The sequence below is a fragment of the Astyanax mexicanus genome, chromosome 9 (assembly GCF_023375975.1).
Source record: "Astyanax mexicanus isolate ESR-SI-001 chromosome 9, AstMex3_surface, whole genome shotgun sequence".
Taxonomy (NCBI): Eukaryota; Metazoa; Chordata; class Actinopteri; order Characiformes; family Acestrorhamphidae; genus Astyanax; species Astyanax mexicanus.
In genome coordinates, this window is record NC_064416.1 from 24,646,290 (window position 1) to 24,664,909 (window position 18,620).

Below are 18,620 nucleotides of genomic sequence, written 5' to 3' on the forward strand. Positions count from 1 at the left end.
CTGAAGTTGCAGGCTAGTTGTGTGTTAGTGTATGAGCTGTAATCATAGTCACTGTGTATCGACATGTTTCAGACAGAAAACTGCTGTACAATGGCGAGAGGGAAGAGGAAAGAGGAGGGCGCGAGAAAACGACAGAATGCTGAGGTTTCTGAAACGCTTTCCAAAAAGCTGAAAGCAAAGAAAGATGGACGGGCTGGATCAAACACAGGTGTGGAAACGTGTTCACTGGTATTTCCTTTACGTTTTATTCTGAAAAGTGATTTTATTATAAACGACGAGGCATGTAAAACTGCCAGGAGTAGCCAGTTTACTAACTTACACAATATGTCCAAATGTTTGTGGACACCCCTTCCTTCTAATAAATGTATTTAGCTATGTAAAAGAGGCACTAAACCCTTAATCACTAACCACTACTTAAAATTATTACTTATTATAAGCATTTCCTAACCTCTAAAAAAACGCTTTTACTGTGGTAATTTCTGCCTCTGCAGTGTCCTCTCAAGTTCAACTGGGCTACAGGCGAGGATGAGGTTTCCGTGTACTTTCCTACATAGACACTCACAATATGCAGATCAGTCAGTCAATAATACCGCCCCCCTGGTGACATCCAACCATCTGCTTCACACTGCTGCAGCTGCAACTCAGCCAATCAGCTCTCCCTCCTGCCCCACCCCTAAACCCATACATCACCCAGTGCCCCCTTTTTAGCCTTTTTTAAAGCCCCACTAGGTAGGATTTCCTTGATTTTTGATCTTTTTAAAGAAGTAAAATTACAGCTTGAAACTCACTGCAGCGCTCAATTGAGGTGTAATAGGAGGAATAGCGGTGCTCTCGTGTCTGTGCCGGGCTCCTCTGAGCTCAAACCAGACTCTGTAAGTTTTCCAAGGCGGCTGCAACCAACGCTCGCGAGAACTGCGACCTGCTTTCCGACCTTTAGTTCTAACAGTTCTACAAGGACTACTGGTTCATTCTTTACAAACTAACATACAGACACGCTGGCAGAAGCTGGAAATAGACCGAATATGTCTGTGAAAGCCAGAAAACGAGAAAGAGAAACTAATCCGCCTGAAACATTTATTACACTCTGCAACTGTAGGGGGAGCCCACGAGCACAAAATCTCAATCCTACCTAGTGGAGCTTTAAATTTAAGCTGATGGTGGAGTCAGGAAAAATCAGGAAGTTCAGTGCCCCTTTAAGCTGCACCCATGAGTCATGGCTGATACAGATGTGCAAATATGTCTAGTCCCTATTGGAGAAGGTATTGCCAATCAGTTTATTGACAGTCACGTGTGTTTACTTAGTATTATATGACACCAAAGCGCCATGTTTACGGTATAGTTATTGTGAGCAGTACAGTGAAAGTACAAGAAACTAACATGCTTTTATAACCTTTAGAGAATTTAAAGCAGTACAACTGGAGAAACAGAAGTAAAGTGAGGAAATGGCTTCTCCAGACAAGCTGAACAAGAATGTCACAGAATCTACTTTGGATTAACGTCTGTTAGCCACACTGATAAATACAAACTGACTACAACAAGCTAGCCCCAGTAATCCAAAACACAGATGAAACTGCTGACTGCAGTACTACAGCATGAACACAGAGTACCTTCAGCATGGCGATAAACACATTTAGAACCTCACCGTTATGTCACCTGTCAACAGCATGTCAGCAGATTAACATGAATCTAGTGGCACAATGCCTAATGCCAGGTGTGTTGTAGAGGGGAATTGAGCAGTGAAACTGTGTTCTCTGGAATTATGCTGCCTTATTCAGTACTTTGGGAATGAGGTGTTGATCATCAAACATTCTGACCCCACTAATTTTATTATAGCTAGATGCAATCAGATTCTCGCAGCAGTGTTGCACTAACTAAAAGTCTTCCTAAGACAGTAGAGTTACTCTGACTCTAACAGATGCAGGATAAACTCTTATTTTAATGCCTTAAATTTCAACAATGAATATAAACAGTCCAAATACTTTTGCCCATATAGTGTACATTCAGGCAAGTGTAAAGTGGACTGGAGGACTGAAGAAATGCAGCCAGATAAGCATACCTCATTACATCTACAAGAGCTCCTTAGGACAGAGCATCCACTCTCAACTACGACAGGTAACCAACCACATGCCTAAAACTAATTACAGTGTTCTGTCTATTCTCAGAAAGTGATGGCTGTGTCAATTTTTATAGTGCTGTTGTATTTTTCATGTGATTTTGATGATTTTCCTCATTGTTATATTTTCATATCATTATTTTTAAGAATGATATGCAGAAATACAAGATTATGTATATTTGTTTTACTCAGTTCCTGCTTAATTCAGTCATATCCAATTACTGTAGAAAACATGGACAGTGGAGTGTCTCTCAAAAGTAGTCATCCTTCAAACAAATGCAGGGTGTTCTCCCTGTCTTTTAATGTGACCTTATATCTGACAAAGCCCAGTATAGTCTCTTGGACTCCCTCATTTAGATGGTTAGTGTGTTGATAAACAGTCTGTCTGTCTGCTGCTAATGAATTTTTCCATGCATTATTTTCTTCACTGTTTTTAAGTGTCTCCAAGAGCCTTTTATTCGCTCCCTGGAATCATTCAGACTGCACCGAACAGCCAGCCCTTTTGAACGGAGGGTCACATGTCTGGAGTGGCATCCCAGTCATCCCAGCACTGTGGCAGTGGGCTCTAAGGGTGGAGACATCATGTTGTGGGACTATGAAATTTTGAACAAGAAATCCTTCATACAAGGGGTATGTTAGATTTACTGCCAATCAAAGTTGGCTGGGTAGAATAATTAAAAATTTTTGTTTGTCTGTGTCCCAATCACATACTACACATAATACCAAACCATTCTGTACAAACAAAAAGTGATAAAGTGTTGTTCTCCTGCTGCCATTGTAGGACAGTCTCAATCTTTACCACACCTTTAAAAACGGTTCTGAGCATGGAATATTTGAGAATACTTTTATCAATACTATATACTTTATTCTCAAAAACTACTTTGTATTATCTGTTTGTAGGGAATTGGGACGCATCCACATACTTCAGTGTAGATAAAGAAATTGCACACTTAACATTCTTATTTTTGATTTTTTATGAGAAATACATTATGCAAATTTGGTGACTGCAGGTTTGATTCAGAGTTTAGACTCTACAGCAGTGCTTTTCCTCTGCAGGGCCGCATCATACTGTTGCAGCTGCTGCTTTGCTTATTCAGCATTGCTTTTGCAGCATTAGAACACTGGCTAAAGGGCTCATCTAACATCTTTATCATGGCATTATCATACCTGCAAGCAGACACATACAACATTACTGTTACTACCGCAGCATAAGCACACTGATCATCAGGCTTTTCTCACGTTGCTAACGCAGTGTTACTATAGTATGCCGGCTATGGGCCTCGACCCAGATCACTAAAAGTGTGTTAGCATCAGTCTTTAAGCCCACCCACTGAGTGATTCTGTTGAACTAAGTGTGGTTAACTAATCACTGTTTGTAAGTGTTTTGAGCTGAACTGTGTCTACGACCAATACCCTCTTCAGAACCATTCAGCCCTGCAGTGGAAAAGCACCCAGTGTAATGTTTTGATCATGATATAATTAGGGTTGGTCAATAATTCATGACAGTAAACATTGTGGTAAAAAATTAGTAAATGATTTTTAAATACATTTCTGATATTTCAATATACATTATTTACAGCCCCTGTTACTCAATGACTGATGTCCATTACAGTTTGTAGAACTGACAGCTAATATGGACATTCTTACCTGTTTTTTCTGTTATTTTTACATTGTTCCTATTAATATTGGAATTATTACATCAACCAGAATAAAGAAACATATTGTGATGTGAAAATCACAATATTGTCATTGTCCAGCCCTAACCATAATAAAAAATGTTGTTGTGAAGAATATCTTTTTTTTTTTTTAGACCTATTCAGATTCTCCTCTCTGTTTTCTGTAGATGGGTGCAGGAGACTCAATAACAGACATGAAGTTCAACCAGTTCAATACCAATCAGCTCTTCACCTCATCAATTGGGGGTACCACATCCCTTCAGGATTTCAATGGATCAATTATCCAAGTCTTTGCCCAGACAAACTCCTGGGAGTAAGCCTGTTTTTTTATTAGCAGTTATGGTTGCTCACATTTTTTATTTTAAGGTAAACCTTAAGCTGAAAAGCCAGCAGGTCAGCACTTTTATGACCAGTTGTATGTGGTTTCAGAACGTTTTACTGTGCACAATGTGCTAAAGTGTGTGGTGTGTAACACACAGCAGTGTTTCCCCAGCTCATGAGACTGACATAGCCACTATCTTCTTTTTACTGGTCAGTTTTTAAGCTGCACTAAAAATGGGTTTAGGTCTTCTGATTGGTATGAAGTTGTTGCACCTCTCTCTGCTGTTGGTCACCAGTATATTGGATGTTGGAATAATCTTGGTCTGCAAAGAAATAGAGCTGTGTATTGGCTAAAATGTGTTGATAAGATGCATATCGAGGTACAGGGGTTACAATTTAGTATATTGTGATATATTGCAATACTGTAGGCAAGGCAATATAGTATGATTGCTTAAAAAATAGATTTGATAAAACACACTACATATTTAAAAAGTCCAAATAGTACAGTGGGCTCTAATGGCTCTAAGTACAGCTGTGCTGTCTAGTGTTTGGAGATTAAACACATCGTAAATGAACCACTGTCTGCCACCAATTTTTACATATAAACTAATAAACAAAAATATATACTGTTTTTGAAAATCGCTACAGTATTGTGAAACAATATATCCCAATTAGATATCAATATTAATAATTTCTGACACCCCTACAAAAACAGTCTGGAACATCTGAACAGGGTCGTTTCTCTGTAGCCATCTGGATGCTGAGCTGTATTGTTTTTGACCGTTTGTGTTTAAATGCTCATTAGAAAGGAGCTGGTGACTTTATTGGGGGCATGAAGTTCTGCCCCACAGACATATCCAAAGTCTATGCTGCCGCTGGTGATGGCACTGTGACTTTGCAGAGCTTTGAGGGTCTCCCAAGCGAGACACTATCTCGAACCCCAGACTGCGGCCATGATCACCACTCTCTTTGGTGAGGACCTTACTGTGCTGTGTTTTGTTAGTGGTGTTTTGTCGTGTTTGGGGTATGTTTGTGAAGGTTCACTGTCTGGGTGGTTGAGGACCGATTTTGATGAATTTTAATGTGTGTTAGTTGATGTGGAGTTTAAATGTAACATCTTATGAGAAGGAATACATGTCAGATTTTCTTTTTAGATGTGATTTGCATTATATTAGTTAATTGTATGCCAAAGCTAAACCCTGAAATAACATTGACACCACCACTAAATGTTAATTTTATCAGCTACACTGAGCCTATAGGAGCACTTTGTATAGCTATAATTATTACAATAAATTACATTCCAGAACTACAAAGTGTAATTGCAGTCCATCTGTTTTACTGCATTCTTTATTTATTTCAAGTCACCCTGTTCTTTATTAGTCAGGACTCTACAGAACCACCACTGTTGATGTATGCTACACAGTCTGTGTTAGTCATCCTATAGTCCTTTATCAATGGTCAAAGAATGTTTCCAGAAAGCTATTGACTGGATAATTCTGGCTGGTGGATTATGCTCAGTTCAGAAGTAACACTAAGGTGTTTAAAAGCTCCAGCAGCACTGCTGTGTCTAATCCACTTGCACCAGCATAACACACTAACACATCACCACCATGTCAATAACAATGCAGTGCTAAGAATCACCCACCACCCAAATTATACCTTCTCTGTGGTGGTCCTGTGGGGTCCTTACAATTAAAGAACATTAAAAAGTTTGATAATAAAGTATGCAGAAAAAACGAAGGACTACAGTCTGTAATTATAGTGCTACGAAATGCTTCCTTTTGCTTAGTGGAGCTAAAAAGTTAACTGTGAATGTAGAACAATGGCTGATCGTGTATGTGATATACTACCGTAAGACACATACTTATGTGTAATGAGAAACTAAAGAAACATCTCTGTTCTTTTCCACAGCTACTGGTACTGCTGTCTGGATGTGTCCGTTAGCCGCCAAATGCTTGTAACTGGAGACAATGCAGGATCCCTTCTTTTGATTGGTTTGGATGGAACAAAGGTAAGTGAAAAGCATATCTATGCACAGTTACACTTATTGACAAAAAAATTATGCACTGAGAAGGAGTTGTCAGAATCAACAAAAACATGATGTAACTTATTGGACCATATCTAGCTTGGATACAAGTTTTGATACAGTTTGGCATGGAGGCAACAGGTTCTGTATGGCATTCTGTGGCACATTTACCCACAGATGTTGCAGCTGGGCCTGTAGATCCTGCACACACACATAGGTTGCTAAAGCTGGCATCCAAACTGGTCCCATAGAAGTTCATTTGGCAATAAATCTGGCAAATATAAAGGCCATGGAAGTTTTGCAATCTGGTAAAATCCTTGCTGTGTGTGGATGAGCATTATCCTGCTGAAAAATGTCAGTTTAAAGCTCTGCCATGAGAGGCAACACATGTGGCAACAGTATGTCCTGCACATATTGCTAAGCTGTTACTGTCCCTCATATTATCATATCATATCAAAGAAAAGCTTTGCTCTGTAAGTCATGTTTTCTATTTTAATGTAGATTTTCAGTGAAAAGCTGCACAAAGCCAAAGTGACGCATGCAGAATTCAACCCTCGATGTGACTGGCTAGTGGCAACATCGTCTGTAGACAACACTGTCAAGCTGTGGGATCTCAGGAACATGAAGGATAAAAGCAGTTACCTGCATGAAATGAAACATGAGAAACCAGTAAATGCTGGTAGGTAGACAAATGCATGGCCATACACTTCAAAAAAGAAGAACTATTGTAGTATAATGGACATCACATCTCACAGTTCTTTTTGCTCAATATTAAATTTAGCCTATTTCAACCCCACGGACTGCACCAAGCTCCTCACCACAGACCAAATGAATGAGATCAGGATTTATTCCTCAAGTGATTGGTCTAAGCCAGCTCAGGTTATTGTGCATCCACATCGCCAGTTCCAGCATCTGACCCCAATCAAGGTAAAAGAAAAAAACAGGAGCATCAGTTACGCTGGCATGTACCTCAATGCTAATAATAACTTATACATGTTATATATTTCTGTCAGGTTGCTTTCAAATAATTTTTGTTTGCTAACCCATGTTTTATGTTATGCACTAAAGTCCATAAGAACATTTTGATGCCCTGTTTAAATTTAGGCAACCTGGCATCCCATATATGACCTCATTGTGGCTGGCCGTTATCCTGATGACCGTGTGTTTGTTGGTGATGAGAGAACTATTGATATCTTTGATGCTAACACTGGCAAACTCCTTTATAAGCTGAAAGACCCCAACACCAATGGAATTGTATCTGTAAGTGTCCTTTTATTTGCTTTTTATTATTTTGTATTGCTTTATGTTGCTTTTTTATAGCTTATTATTAATATTATTTTAAATTATGCAGAAATACTTGTATGTTTATTGTTGTTAGTTCTAAAGTCATTTAATCATTAAAAGTCATAAAGCATTTCTTAAATGAGTTTCTCTTTCTCTAGCTATCTTGAAAAGAGCTTTTTGACATTTTGCTTTTTTTAGGGAAATTAAGCTTTTTTATTATTTCAGCTACATCATAACTTTCATGCAAATGCCTGCTTTACTAACAACGTTATCTTAATGTACACATTGTGTTTCATAGGTTTTCCACTTTTGCAAAAGCCTCACACATGACTTAAAAGTACAGTAAAATCCTGTAAGGCACTGCTTTATAAAGTAAACACTCAAATATTTCAAAAAGATTTTTACACTAGGTGGAGGTCGAAAAGTTTCAAGTATAACTGAAGATAAAAATTGCGAAAAGGAATGATAGAAAATGTATTTTTGAATAATGCAGACCTGTTTAAATGTTGTGAAGATGCTCAATTGAACTATAACATAATCTTAACAAGCCTTTTTGAGTATCAGTGCATCAAACATATGCATCCCACTGGAACTGGGGAACTGAAGGTCTTCAAGCCCAAAAAGGGATTTACAACTAAACCCTTACCTTATAAAAAAGCACATAAAGGAAAAAACTGTAATATTAGTTACAACTAGGATTTATTTTAGCATTTAGTATTTTTTTTTTTCTTTCAAAACACTGGCAAAGTAATTTTTATACATTTAACCAAAGGAATATGAGAAAATATAAACCTTTTCTGGGAATGTAATAAATAAATAAATAAACAAGTTTCTTAAGACTTGAGTGCTGTTTTAAATGGGAGAATAATAAAAATTGCCAGCACCACTGTCAATTCCAAAAATATAATATTTTAATATTTAGCATTCAAAGCATTTAACATTCCTTTATTGTTATTTTACATTTTAGCTCAATAAATTTAACCCATTGGGGGATGTGTTGGCATCTGGAATGGGTAAGTACTCAACATCACTTGTAATAAAACAAATGGTATCGGCATTCAAATGTGTACTTCTCTCCTGAGAAAACTGCCCTTTCTTTGCAGGCTATAATATTTTGATATGGAACCGAGACGATACTGTGAGCCAGAGTCCGTGTAGGAGACAGAGGGAGGAAGGATCAGAGCCAGGAGGGAGAGCTGGAAGCTCCAGAGGCCAGCGAGGCAATCCACAGCGGCCCCGCGGTGACAGACGTGGAACTGCAGACAGTGCCAAGGTGAAGAAAAAACTGGCATCACTGGAATCAACTGAGACCAATTCAAAAACCAGAAGCAAGACTGAAAGTAAAATGCTGAAAAACAAGAAGTCCTAGTTGACCAAAGCTAATCTAGGCACATTTTTACTGTAAAGCAGTTATACAAACCAGTTCCTGTTTATATAGCAAATTTATTTTCTTATAAAAAAGAGCTGAATTGTTTTTCAAAGTAAAACAGGTTGTTCCAGTTTTTATTGTATGTTGTAAACTCAGAACTTATTAAACATTTGTACTTTTTCACATAAAAATAACATGCATCATTTTGTGCTGTATACAGGCTCTTTTATAGGGAGAACAATACGTCAGAATCCCATCAAATGCATTTACACCTGGACACTTTAGTTTTTCAAATGTAACGGAACTCTAACCTTAACTTTCCAAACTAAAGTTCTAATTTATGAATATGATTGAATAATTCTAACTTAAGCTTGAAAAGTATGTTCCATTATATTGAGAATTATGCCATGCATTTACACTTTATGTTGAATGGCTTTATTTTTTCTGTATGTGGTATGAAGTGACCAGATGTAAACAGAGTCATATTGACAAGTTCTGTTTAAAAATATATATGAAAATACAGCATCAGAATATATATCAGAAAGTACAACACTGATGCCCTGCTCACCAATACCTTTTATCTCCTTTACTTTTCCTTTTTTAACATAATAGAAAATGTTATTTAAAAAATGTCATTATAAATGGACTAACAGAAATACTCCAAAATAACATTCCATGAAAGGCTAACAAGGTTTTCCCTGTAGCTTTAAAGTTGGCTTTTTGTGAGCTGGATTTAATAGCTACGTAGCTGTATAAAGGTAACATTTGCCAGGCGGCCGAGGACATCTGCCCAAGCCTTCTGCTGAGCCTCCTCCCTCTCAGCCTCCTGCTTCTGAACCTGGTAAGCTGAATAGACGATCCCGAAGATGAGGGTCTCAAAGCGGGGCTGGCTGAAAGACTGATCTTTACCTTCCAAAGTGACCAGCAGCTCCTCCATTGCAGGCACAGTTTTGGGTATGTTATCATTTAGGTGGGTCAAGAAAGCTCGACCCTGCCTCATGGATGCCATTTCTTGATCCCTTATGCCAACATTGTTGTCTGCATCAATCTTAAGTCCACCCAGCAAGAACTAGGATGGAGAGAAAGATTCTGAAACATTCTATTTCATTTTTATAGTTTTCATATATAGTCACCAATTATTTTAGTATTACAGAGAGCAGAGCACTTATAGCTGGGGTGGCATATTATTGGAGTTGGTGTACTTTGTTTCTGTACTGAAGTAGGCAATGAAATACTTTTACTCTGGGTAATGTTTTCCAGGTTGAAAAAACTTTCACTTACACATTGTGTAGTTTAAGTTCTCTTTAAAGTAACAATTTCTCATGTTTTGTCATCAGTCAAAATCCACATATGAATGTGTTGTTCTTTTTCTCAAATTAGGGATTCACTGAATATTCTATTCTATTCTAATCTCCCAAAATTATTTGTCCAAAAATTATAAAAAAAAAAGTATTTTAATTTATACTATTTATACCAAAGAGCAACATATTTTATGATGCAATTAAACAGCAAACAGCTGGGGTGTTAAGAATGTTCGGTGTTCAATAAACACTTTAAAAATAAAGACGCCAAGAAGCCTTGTCTTATAAGATGGCCATTGTGGTTCAGAGTATTGATTTAGGTTGTGTCCAATGTGCCACTGCTGTGCCCTTAAGTATAGCTCCTAACCCTCTCTGCTCTGAGTGTGTCCCAACATCGCTGACCTGCACTCTGGCCTCCAGCTTTAAAAGCTGGGATATGCAAAGAGAATAATTAAATTATACTGTACAAGTATAACAACAATAAAGGTACTAAGGATTGTGTGAAGACATATGCCACAGACCAGTCCCCACATTGCACCCCAATAATCATAATTGAATACATTAATGAATTAATGTTTTTCTTTAATATATTTGAGTGTGTTTAATAAATGCTAGATATGTCAGGTACTGAAGTGGTTTATCTGAGTAAGCACTGAATGGAGTGTTCTGATGGGAAACATTTATACTGTAACCAGAAAACATTTACAATTTTTTCTTAGACTGACCAAAGTGTTAAAGAATTAACTGGTTATCCAGGTAAAAGCATATCCTATCTGATAATCTAGCTGGTTAACCAGCTCTAAACCAGCATTTGATTGTGGTAATGCTGGTTAACCAGCTTAGTATTGTTGGTCACAGTCGTTACAGCCTACTTTTCTGTCTACTGTGCAGACAACTTATACAGGCATAAGCGCAACACTTCATGAGAAATTTACGTACTGCTGTCCTATGACTTTTGGCATGTCAATGTACGAAAATGCTACTCTGGATAAACATATCTTTTAATGCATTAAAATATTCTTGGCATTATCATAATTCTATAGAGATTATGTTTACTTAACATTTAAAGAATCAAATATTACATAAAAAAAGGACAGCCTCAGTTCCAAAAAAGTTGGGGTGCCGTGTAAACATTTTGTGATTTTTACTCATTTTTACCTCTGTCCACCTTTGCTTCTGAGCATCTCTAACAGGCTCTGTTTATACCCTGTCATGTGAGTAAGTTGTAAATTGCGCCTTTTTTTTTTTAAGAAAACCACTTTTCCAGCTGTTTGTTTCATTGTCACAGCATTTTTATGATGCGTTTTAACTATGTTTTAGTTGTTTAGTAGTATGTTTTTTATGAAATTGTAAAATGCACCACTTTCAACATCCAATATAAGTTTTATGTTCTATTGTCAATAAAATATGTGTATATTTGCAAATCATTGCATTTTGTTTTTATTTATATTTATTCATATTTTTCACAGCATCCCAACTTTTTTGGAATTGAGATTGGAATAAAAAAAGTTTCCTACCTCAAACATCAGATTGGCATCACTGACAGATCTGATGAAACCTTGCTGTGAGAGGCCTCCATGTTGAACAGCTAATACATCTACACTCAAAAAAATGTATTAGTACTATATCAAACTGTTAATGCCAGATGATCAGGCTGACAGTTTGCAGAGAGCTCTTGGAATGTGAAGAATTGTGTGGGATAGGCCTACTTTCGTATTAAGGTTCATAAAATCAAATATTCCACTATTAATTACAGGTAAGAGCACCAACACTGATAGAAGGATAAGTTATTTTAGGTTAGGATTAGTTCTTCATTTTAAGTGTGAAAGAATCCCTTAAGATTTGTTAAAGTAAAAGGTTCCTTAAAGCAACTTAAAAGGTTCCCTGACAGATTCAGATGAAGAATCCATAAAAGTTCTTTAAGGAATATTTTAACAGTGTTTGTGCTCTTATTTTTGATTAATAGTGGAACATTTTTACTTTGTACTGTATTTTTATATTTTTATAATCTAGTGTATAACACACAAAATAATAAAACAGCATGCTAAACAAACACATTTATTTTTAACACTGTTTATCTCCATAAAGATACTCTACTTAGGAATGCTACAGTATTGTACTCCTATTCAAGCTCTTTCTCTATCATGCTTTGACAAACAAAATGCCAGCAGTACAAATCACGCAAAATCACAAAAAAAAACTGTTTACCTGAGATGTGCCAGAAGTTCCTGAAAAAAGAAAGATTCACGACGAGCCATGCAAGCTTCAATAGCTGCGTTTTAGATGACATTGCCACAAAATCCGAAACAGTCCGTTTCCACAGCTGGCCATAAGCAAAGGGACTGGATGTCACTCAGTAGTACGTCCACAGAACAGTGTGTGCCTCTTCGCTCTGTTTTCAGTCAGCATTCCTCCACCTGCGGAAAAAGATTCTTCAAGCCAGCACATTCAGAGCTCATTCCCAAGAACATCACATGTGCCTGGATTTATACCTCTCTCCTGGATTTACAGTTATTTTCTGCATTTGTGCTGAGTGATACATTATAGTCTAAATGGTTGTGGACTACCCTTCTAAGGAATGTATTCAGCTACCTTACGGTGCAGCCAGTGCTGACACAGATGTGCAAATGAGAAGGCTTTTGGGAAACATTTGTAAAACTAACATTCTTAAAGTTCAAAGCTCTAAATATAAATAATGTTACTCTCATTTACAAAAAAATTCTTTGTTATTTGCTCTGATTTTTGGTTTTACAAAACATGGTCCTATTATTATGCCACACATTCTATCTCACATATATGAAAGCACATAAATCATTATTCAGACTTAAATAAAGGGTTATCAAGAATAAATAAAACATGTCCTTACCAAATTTATATAAGTTTAACATCATCCACCCTGTGATGTAAAAATTAAAAAGTTAAACGAAAAATATTCATATTTTATTTACACACATTTGTGTTTGATAATATTGATGTCAGTATGACATGCACTTTTATATCTCCAAAAACTGGGCTTCTGCTTTAGGCCCTAACCTAACAACACAATAGTACTTGTAGTACCACCAATTGTTCAACAAACAAACTAAAAATACCTTATGGGAACGTTTCCTAAATTCAATTATGTTTCATTATAATATTTTTTCTGGAGGTGTAAATTGCTGGGGTCAAATTAAACACAAGGATAAGAGTGCTAGTAAATCTAAATATAAGAGGAGGTTTAGGAAAGTCCAGATAAAAAAAAAACGGGTGTGTCATTAGTCAAACTACTTACTAAAGCTACAATATCAGTCAAACAGTTTGGACATACCACTTTTCATTCAATGTTTTTTGTTGTTTTTTCTTTCTTTCATTTATATTTTACGTTGAAGGTTAATATTAACGACATTCAAACAATTCAAACAGCAACTATTGTTCAGCACCACCAGGAACTTGCTAAAAAAAAACAATTCCAGGTGACTTCACCTCATGAATCTGTCATGAAAGTGAAATATGGTACTTAGAAGAATCTAAAATATAAAACATATTCTGGTTTGTTTTAACTTTTTTGTTATAGAATAATTCCATGTGTTTCTGTATAGCTTTAATGTTTTCATTATTAAATTTAAAGAAATATTAAAATGTAAAAACAAAATCATAAAAAGAAAGAAAAACACACTGAATGAGAAGACGTGTTTGAAAGTAGCAGACTTGACTGGTATCTGCTGTATTGTGCAGTTTCAGGCCTCCACCGCATGCTGGCTGTAGCGAGCTGCGCACACTCACACAGTACCTACAGACACTTGTCAGCGCTGACATCACCAGCAGCGCGCCGCCCTGCACAGCAAAACATCACACACGCGCTTCACCTGAGAGTTTCAGCTGGAAGTTCCTGCAAAAGCCTGTAAATACTCTCGAGTAACGTTTCTACACCTGACAGAGCTGATGTTGGTCTAGTGTGCGTCAAAAGAACTGTAGTTAAGTTAGCTAGGATAGTCTGATCAACAGTAACACTACAGCTAACTAACGTTAGTAACCTAGGTTACTGTAGCTAACTAGCTAGTTAGATTAGCTAGATATACCTAGGCAAAGAGTGTATGTTAGCTAGTTTAACTAGTTACCTAGATCAGAAGCTTAGTGCAAGGCCCCTCTGTTTGTTAACCTAGCTAACTGTTTGTTAGATTTTATAAAAGCTGTTGCATTGTGTATCCGACAGAAAAGCTCGTTAGCTAAATAGCTCGTTTAGCTTGGTCTATAGCTTAAGATACTCCAGGTCAAGTTGGAAAACAGTGGAAAACATAACAGTACAGCTAACGTTAGTAACCTAGGTTACTGAAGCTAGCTAGCTAGCTAACCAGATATCCATAGGTGGCTAAAAAAGTGGACCACAATTGTTAATGTATGTTAGTTAGCATTCGTTAACTAGAGCAGAAGACACTGCGCCCCCTTGTTTGTTAGATAGTTAACCTAGCTCTTTATGAAAGCTGTTGCTTTGTGGTTCTGACCAAAAAAAGCTAGTTAAAAATCTCAGTTAGTTTGGTCTATAGTTTAAAGTTACTTCTGGTCAAGTTTACCAGTGTTTGAGTTAGGGAGTATCAAACTGAAACCACAGTGTTTGCGTATTTAAGCAAATTTTAAAACGTTAAATAAATGTAAAAAATAATAAATAAATAAAATAACAGTACAGCTAACGTTAGTAATCTAGGTTAACCTAGCTAGTTAGATTAGCTAACTCTAGGTGGCTATACACAGTGGGCTAATTACTAGTTAGCTAAAGAAGACACGTGTATTACCGAAGCTATTACCGAGACTATTAGTTAGCGTTAGCTAACTAACCTAACTAGGTTAACTAGTGCGGCTCCTTGTTTCTTAGCTGTTAGCTGCTGCATTGAGCTTCTGGCAGTAAAGCAAACGCTTACTAGCTCAGCTTAGTAACGTTATATAGCTTAAGTTAAGTTACTCCTGGTCAAGTTGTTGCCCGATTCTCAACCTGAAACTATAGCTATATAACAAATAGCTTAGCTAGCTCACGTAACTTTAGTTAGGTTTTAAAACATTTCCAGGCTGAGGAGACGCTGCCTTCACCCAGCAGATGCCATGGAGTCCGGGGATGATGGGGGCCTCAGTGTGGGAGGCTCGTCCGGAGAGGAGAACTACTTTCAGGGCTACACGTTCACAGACCGCTCCCACTCCAGCCGCGTGGTGAAGAGCATCATGGACCTGTGCCTGGAGGACGGCCTATTCGCCGACGTCTCCATCACGGTGGACGGCAAGGAGTTCCAGCTGCACCGCCTGGTGCTGTCGGCGCAGAGCAGTTTCTTCAGGTCCATGTTCACCTCCAACCTCCGAGAGGCCCACGACCGCAACATCGAGCTTAAGGACGTGAGCGCATCCGTCTTCCAGCTGCTGGTGGACTACATCTACCACGGCACCATCAAGCTGCAGGTAGAAGACCTGCAGGACACCTACGAGATGGCTGACATGTACCAGCTGACAGCCCTGTTCGAGGAGTGCTCCCGCTTCCTCTCGAGAACAGTGGAAGTCAAGAACTGCCTGCAGGTGAGTTAAAAGAGAAATCCCCCTTCTCCCCCAGCATTCTGAAATACAGCGGTTTTATTCCATGCTCCCAACAGGCTTACATTCGATCTTTTCACACCATTTACTAGCTCAAAGTAGCTCAACAATTAATTCGTAGAGAACTTTGAAAGTTCACAGATAAAAATACTGTTTAGTCTGTTTAACAGATTGAGAAATTAATTCTGTGGAAGTTCATGAATTCCAGCTGTTGCTGAAAATATCTCTATAATATTAATTAAATACGTTTTGCAGTCCGTTCCTATGGTGTAAAAATGGCAATCTTTGCATGGGCAATGTTATGTGCCTATCACTTGCAATGTAGGCCTGCTGGGAGCATCGGCTAAAAGCACTGTATTCCAGAATGCTGGGCACTTATGGAGGTGGTATTTGACAAAAGTTCCTACTTGTCATGTTTTACACCGTTATTAACCATTTCACACTGTAGAGGAACGGGTGGGGGGTTGTCTGAGATGTTACTGGACGCTGATCATCGATGGACTCAATCCTCTTTTTCAGGTGATGTGGCTGGCAGACAGGCACAGTGATCAGGAACTGTACACAGCAGCTAAACATTGTGCCAAGATTCATCTTGTCCAGTTGCACCAGACAGATGAGTTTCTCAACCTGCCTTTGCGTCTCCTCATGGACATCATCAAAGGTGGGTTAAAGCTGTGAAAGGCTGTAAAAAGACATTCACAAATGTCTTCTCAGTCTTGTTCTGTGTTGGTGAAGCCGTTTGTGCAGCTTTCTTTTTAAATAAATGAATAAAAATAATTGTGATGGTTCTGAATGAATTGGAAACAAGCTGCAAAGAAACACAAAGAATCTGCAAGTGGAGGTATATTGTGTCATTAGTTTGCACTTTTATTTGACTTTATTTGATTTGTTTTTTATTGCAAGTTTATTGCAAATTATTATTCAATATTTATTTCCTGTCACCCAACAGTTGCCAAGATGCACAAACTACTAGACTAGTGCTGCTACCACCTTGAAGTCAGTAGTGACCCTAAAAATGAAAAATTGATGCCACATTATTTTGTGAAATTATTGACTGGTTACTATTTAGAAATCAGATTATTGACTGACTTGCATAAACCTGTAGTTTCTCATTTTCTGATTAAATGCATGCCAACATGTTGATCAGATTACTGACAAAATCTGATATTCTCAGATCATTAAGGGCATGTGAACATACACCTTGATCAACTCCCTCTGAGCTATGTGAATATTTGTGTGCAGAACCATTCCTGTACATGAGAGGTAAATTCCTAAATGTAACTATGATAATATCCTAGATGGCGTTCCAAGCTCTCAAAATCCAACAGCAGCAATCGAGTCTTGGATAAACCACAACAAAGTTGAGCGAGAGGAGTTTTCAGACATGCTCTCAGATGGCCTAAAGGTGGGTAAAATGCATCATATGCTTGAACAAAAAATAATAATAAAGAGTCTTTATATTATAGAAAGTCTTTGATTTATTAAAGCAATTTAAAAAAAAATGTTTTTGTCTAGGAAATTGGTGAGAACGTGCACATCTACCTGATAGGTAAGGAGGACACACGAACACACTCACTGGCTGTGTCACTTCACTGCGATGAGGACGACGCCATCAGTGTGAGCGGTCAAAACAGCCTGTGCCACCAGATCACAGCTGCCTGTAAACATGGCGGTGACCTGTACGTGGTAGGTGGCTCCATCCCACGCCGTATGTGGAAGTGCAATATGCACACCATGGACTGGGAGCGCTGTGCTCCGCTGCCTCGTGATCGCCTACACCAAGCGCTGGTGTCTGTGGCCAGTGAGGATACCATCTACTCGTTAGGGGGCAAGACCATAAAGGACACTTTGTCCAGTGCAGTGATCTTCTACAAGGTGCGGGACAACATGTGGACTGAGACGAGCCAGCTGGATACAGCCGTGTCGGGTGCTGCCGGAGTCAACCTAGGTGGGACCATCTATCTGCTAGGTGGGGAGGAAAATGACGCTGACTTTTTCACCAAACCATCTCGCCTTATTCAGTGCCTTGAAACAACCACGCAAAAGTGCCAGACCAAGCCATACATGCTGCCCTTTGCTGGATGCATGCACGCCACTGCTCATAAGGACTTGATCTTTGTAGTGGCTGAGGGTGACTCTTTGGTATGCTACAACCCGCTGCTGGACAGCTTCACCCGCCTTCGCTTCCCGGAGGTATGGAGCTGTGTGCCCTCGCTGTGGAAGGTGGCCAGCTGTAATGGTTGTATTTACGTCTTCAGGGACAAATGTAAAAAGGGAGATGCTAACACATTAAAGTTAAACCCTGCCACTTCTGTAGTGTCCGTGATCAAGGGAATCAAAATCCTGCTCACAAACTGGCAGTTCGTATTGGCCTGATGTTCAACATCGGAACAACATTTCAAATGTTTACATTGTGGGGGACCATGTGGACTTTAAGCCTACAGTTTGCAGTGATGGTGGTGAACATATATTGTAGTAGGAAAAAGCCGTAGTTCAAGACCGTGGTTTTGTTCTTTTGCTTTTGTGTTACAAGCTTTATGCAGTCGTGCAATGTGTTACACTGCTGCCGCACAGTGTCAGTGAAAGTGGTATGAAGTTTGATGGGTACGTTTACTTTACTTTTTTGGTGTCAACCTTGAAGTGTGAGTTTTTTAAGTGATTATGTTGCAAACAGTATGAACTACCAATGTTATTGTCTCAGTAGTAATTGATTGTCTTGATACAAAAGTAGTTTGTCAATAAATGCTCACCAGAAGGTTTGAGTGCAGGTTAAACTCTTTTGACAGTGTCATAATTTTTCAACACTCAATGACCCATTTATTATGTATTAACCTTTCTGTCTTGGGATTAATAAGTCATCAACCAATGGTTTATTGGTCTCTGCTAGAATGCAGTCTATGAAGCGATTATAGATCAGTGCTCTTAATCTGATAATGATCAGCGAATCAGTGGAATTGTGTTCTTTTGAATAATGGTGCTC

The 18,620-nt window shown here is 38.3% G+C and overlaps 3 protein-coding genes across 4 annotated transcripts; 2 read left to right on the plus strand and 1 right to left on the minus strand.

The window, feature by feature from the left end:
* Nucleotides 1-46: 46 nt before the first annotated feature.
* On the plus strand, nucleotides 47-10,197 carry ddb2 (damage-specific DNA binding protein 2). Of its 2 annotated transcripts, none has more exons than XM_007255977.4 (10): nucleotides 47-208; nucleotides 1,994-2,112; nucleotides 2,552-2,743; nucleotides 3,957-4,102; nucleotides 6,022-6,121; nucleotides 6,638-6,815; nucleotides 6,918-7,063; nucleotides 7,241-7,396; nucleotides 8,388-8,433; nucleotides 8,524-10,197. In XM_007255977.4, exons 1-10 carry the CDS (start codon nucleotides 64-66, stop codon nucleotides 8,787-8,789), a joined length of 1,494 nt encoding a protein of 497 aa, XP_007256039.3. In that variant the 5' UTR covers nucleotides 47-63; the 3' UTR covers nucleotides 8,790-10,197. The 2 variants fall into 2 exon arrangements, with proteins under 2 accessions (XP_007256039.3, XP_007256037.3); XM_007255975.4 differs by lacking the exon at nucleotides 3,957-4,102 and adding an exon at nucleotides 4,916-5,082.
* On the minus strand, nucleotides 8,314-13,819 carry LOC103037218 (protein FAM180A). Its single transcript, XM_007255978.4, has 3 exons — nucleotides 12,299-13,819; nucleotides 11,608-11,687; nucleotides 8,314-9,858 (listed from the first exon to the last, which is right to left on the minus strand). The coding sequence occupies exons 1-3, from the start codon at nucleotides 12,378-12,380 to the stop codon at nucleotides 9,523-9,525; spliced, it is 498 nt and encodes a 165-aa protein (XP_007256040.3). The 5' UTR covers nucleotides 12,381-13,819; the 3' UTR covers nucleotides 8,314-9,522.
* A 48-nt stretch (nucleotides 13,820-13,867) lies between these two features.
* Nucleotides 13,868-18,414, plus strand: kbtbd4 (kelch repeat and BTB (POZ) domain containing 4). Its single transcript, XM_022679687.2, has 5 exons — nucleotides 13,868-13,970; nucleotides 15,130-15,625; nucleotides 16,160-16,301; nucleotides 16,939-17,045; nucleotides 17,156-18,414. The coding sequence occupies exons 2-5, from the start codon at nucleotides 15,164-15,166 to the stop codon at nucleotides 18,014-18,016; spliced, it is 1,572 nt and encodes a 523-aa protein (XP_022535408.1). The 5' UTR covers nucleotides 13,868-13,970; nucleotides 15,130-15,163; the 3' UTR covers nucleotides 18,017-18,414.
* Nucleotides 18,415-18,620: the final 206 nt, after the last annotated feature.

Bases quoted from the DNA above. Each gene is read 5' to 3' on its own strand.
- LOC103037218 (XM_007255978.4), bottom strand. From the start codon at position 12,380: ATGTCATCTAAAACGCAGCTATTGAAGCTTGCATGGCTCGTCGTGAAT. The intron at 11,688-12,298 runs GTAAACAGTTTT...TTTTGAGTGTAG, and splicing joins GAACTTCTGGCACATCTCAG to ATGTATTAGCTGTTCAACAT. The intron at 9,859-11,607 runs GTAGGAAACTTT...TCTCCATCCTAG, and splicing joins ATGCCAATCTGATGTTTGAG to TTCTTGCTGGGTGGACTTAA.
- ddb2 (XM_007255975.4), top strand. From the start codon at position 64: ATGTTTCAGACAGAAAACTGCTGTACAATGGCGAGAGGGAAGAGGAAA. The intron at 6,122-6,637 runs GTAAGTGAAAAG...ATTTTAATGTAG, and splicing joins TTGGTTTGGATGGAACAAAG to ATTTTCAGTGAAAAGCTGCA. The intron at 6,816-6,917 runs GTAGGTAGACAA...TATTAAATTTAG, and splicing joins TGAGAAACCAGTAAATGCTG to CCTATTTCAACCCCACGGAC.
- kbtbd4 (XM_022679687.2), top strand. From the start codon at position 15,164: ATGGAGTCCGGGGATGATGGGGGCCTCAGTGTGGGAGGCTCGTCCGGA. The intron at 15,626-16,159 runs GTGAGTTAAAAG...CCTCTTTTTCAG, and splicing joins AAGTCAAGAACTGCCTGCAG to GTGATGTGGCTGGCAGACAG. The intron at 16,302-16,938 runs GTGGGTTAAAGC...ATAATATCCTAG, and splicing joins CCTCATGGACATCATCAAAG to ATGGCGTTCCAAGCTCTCAA.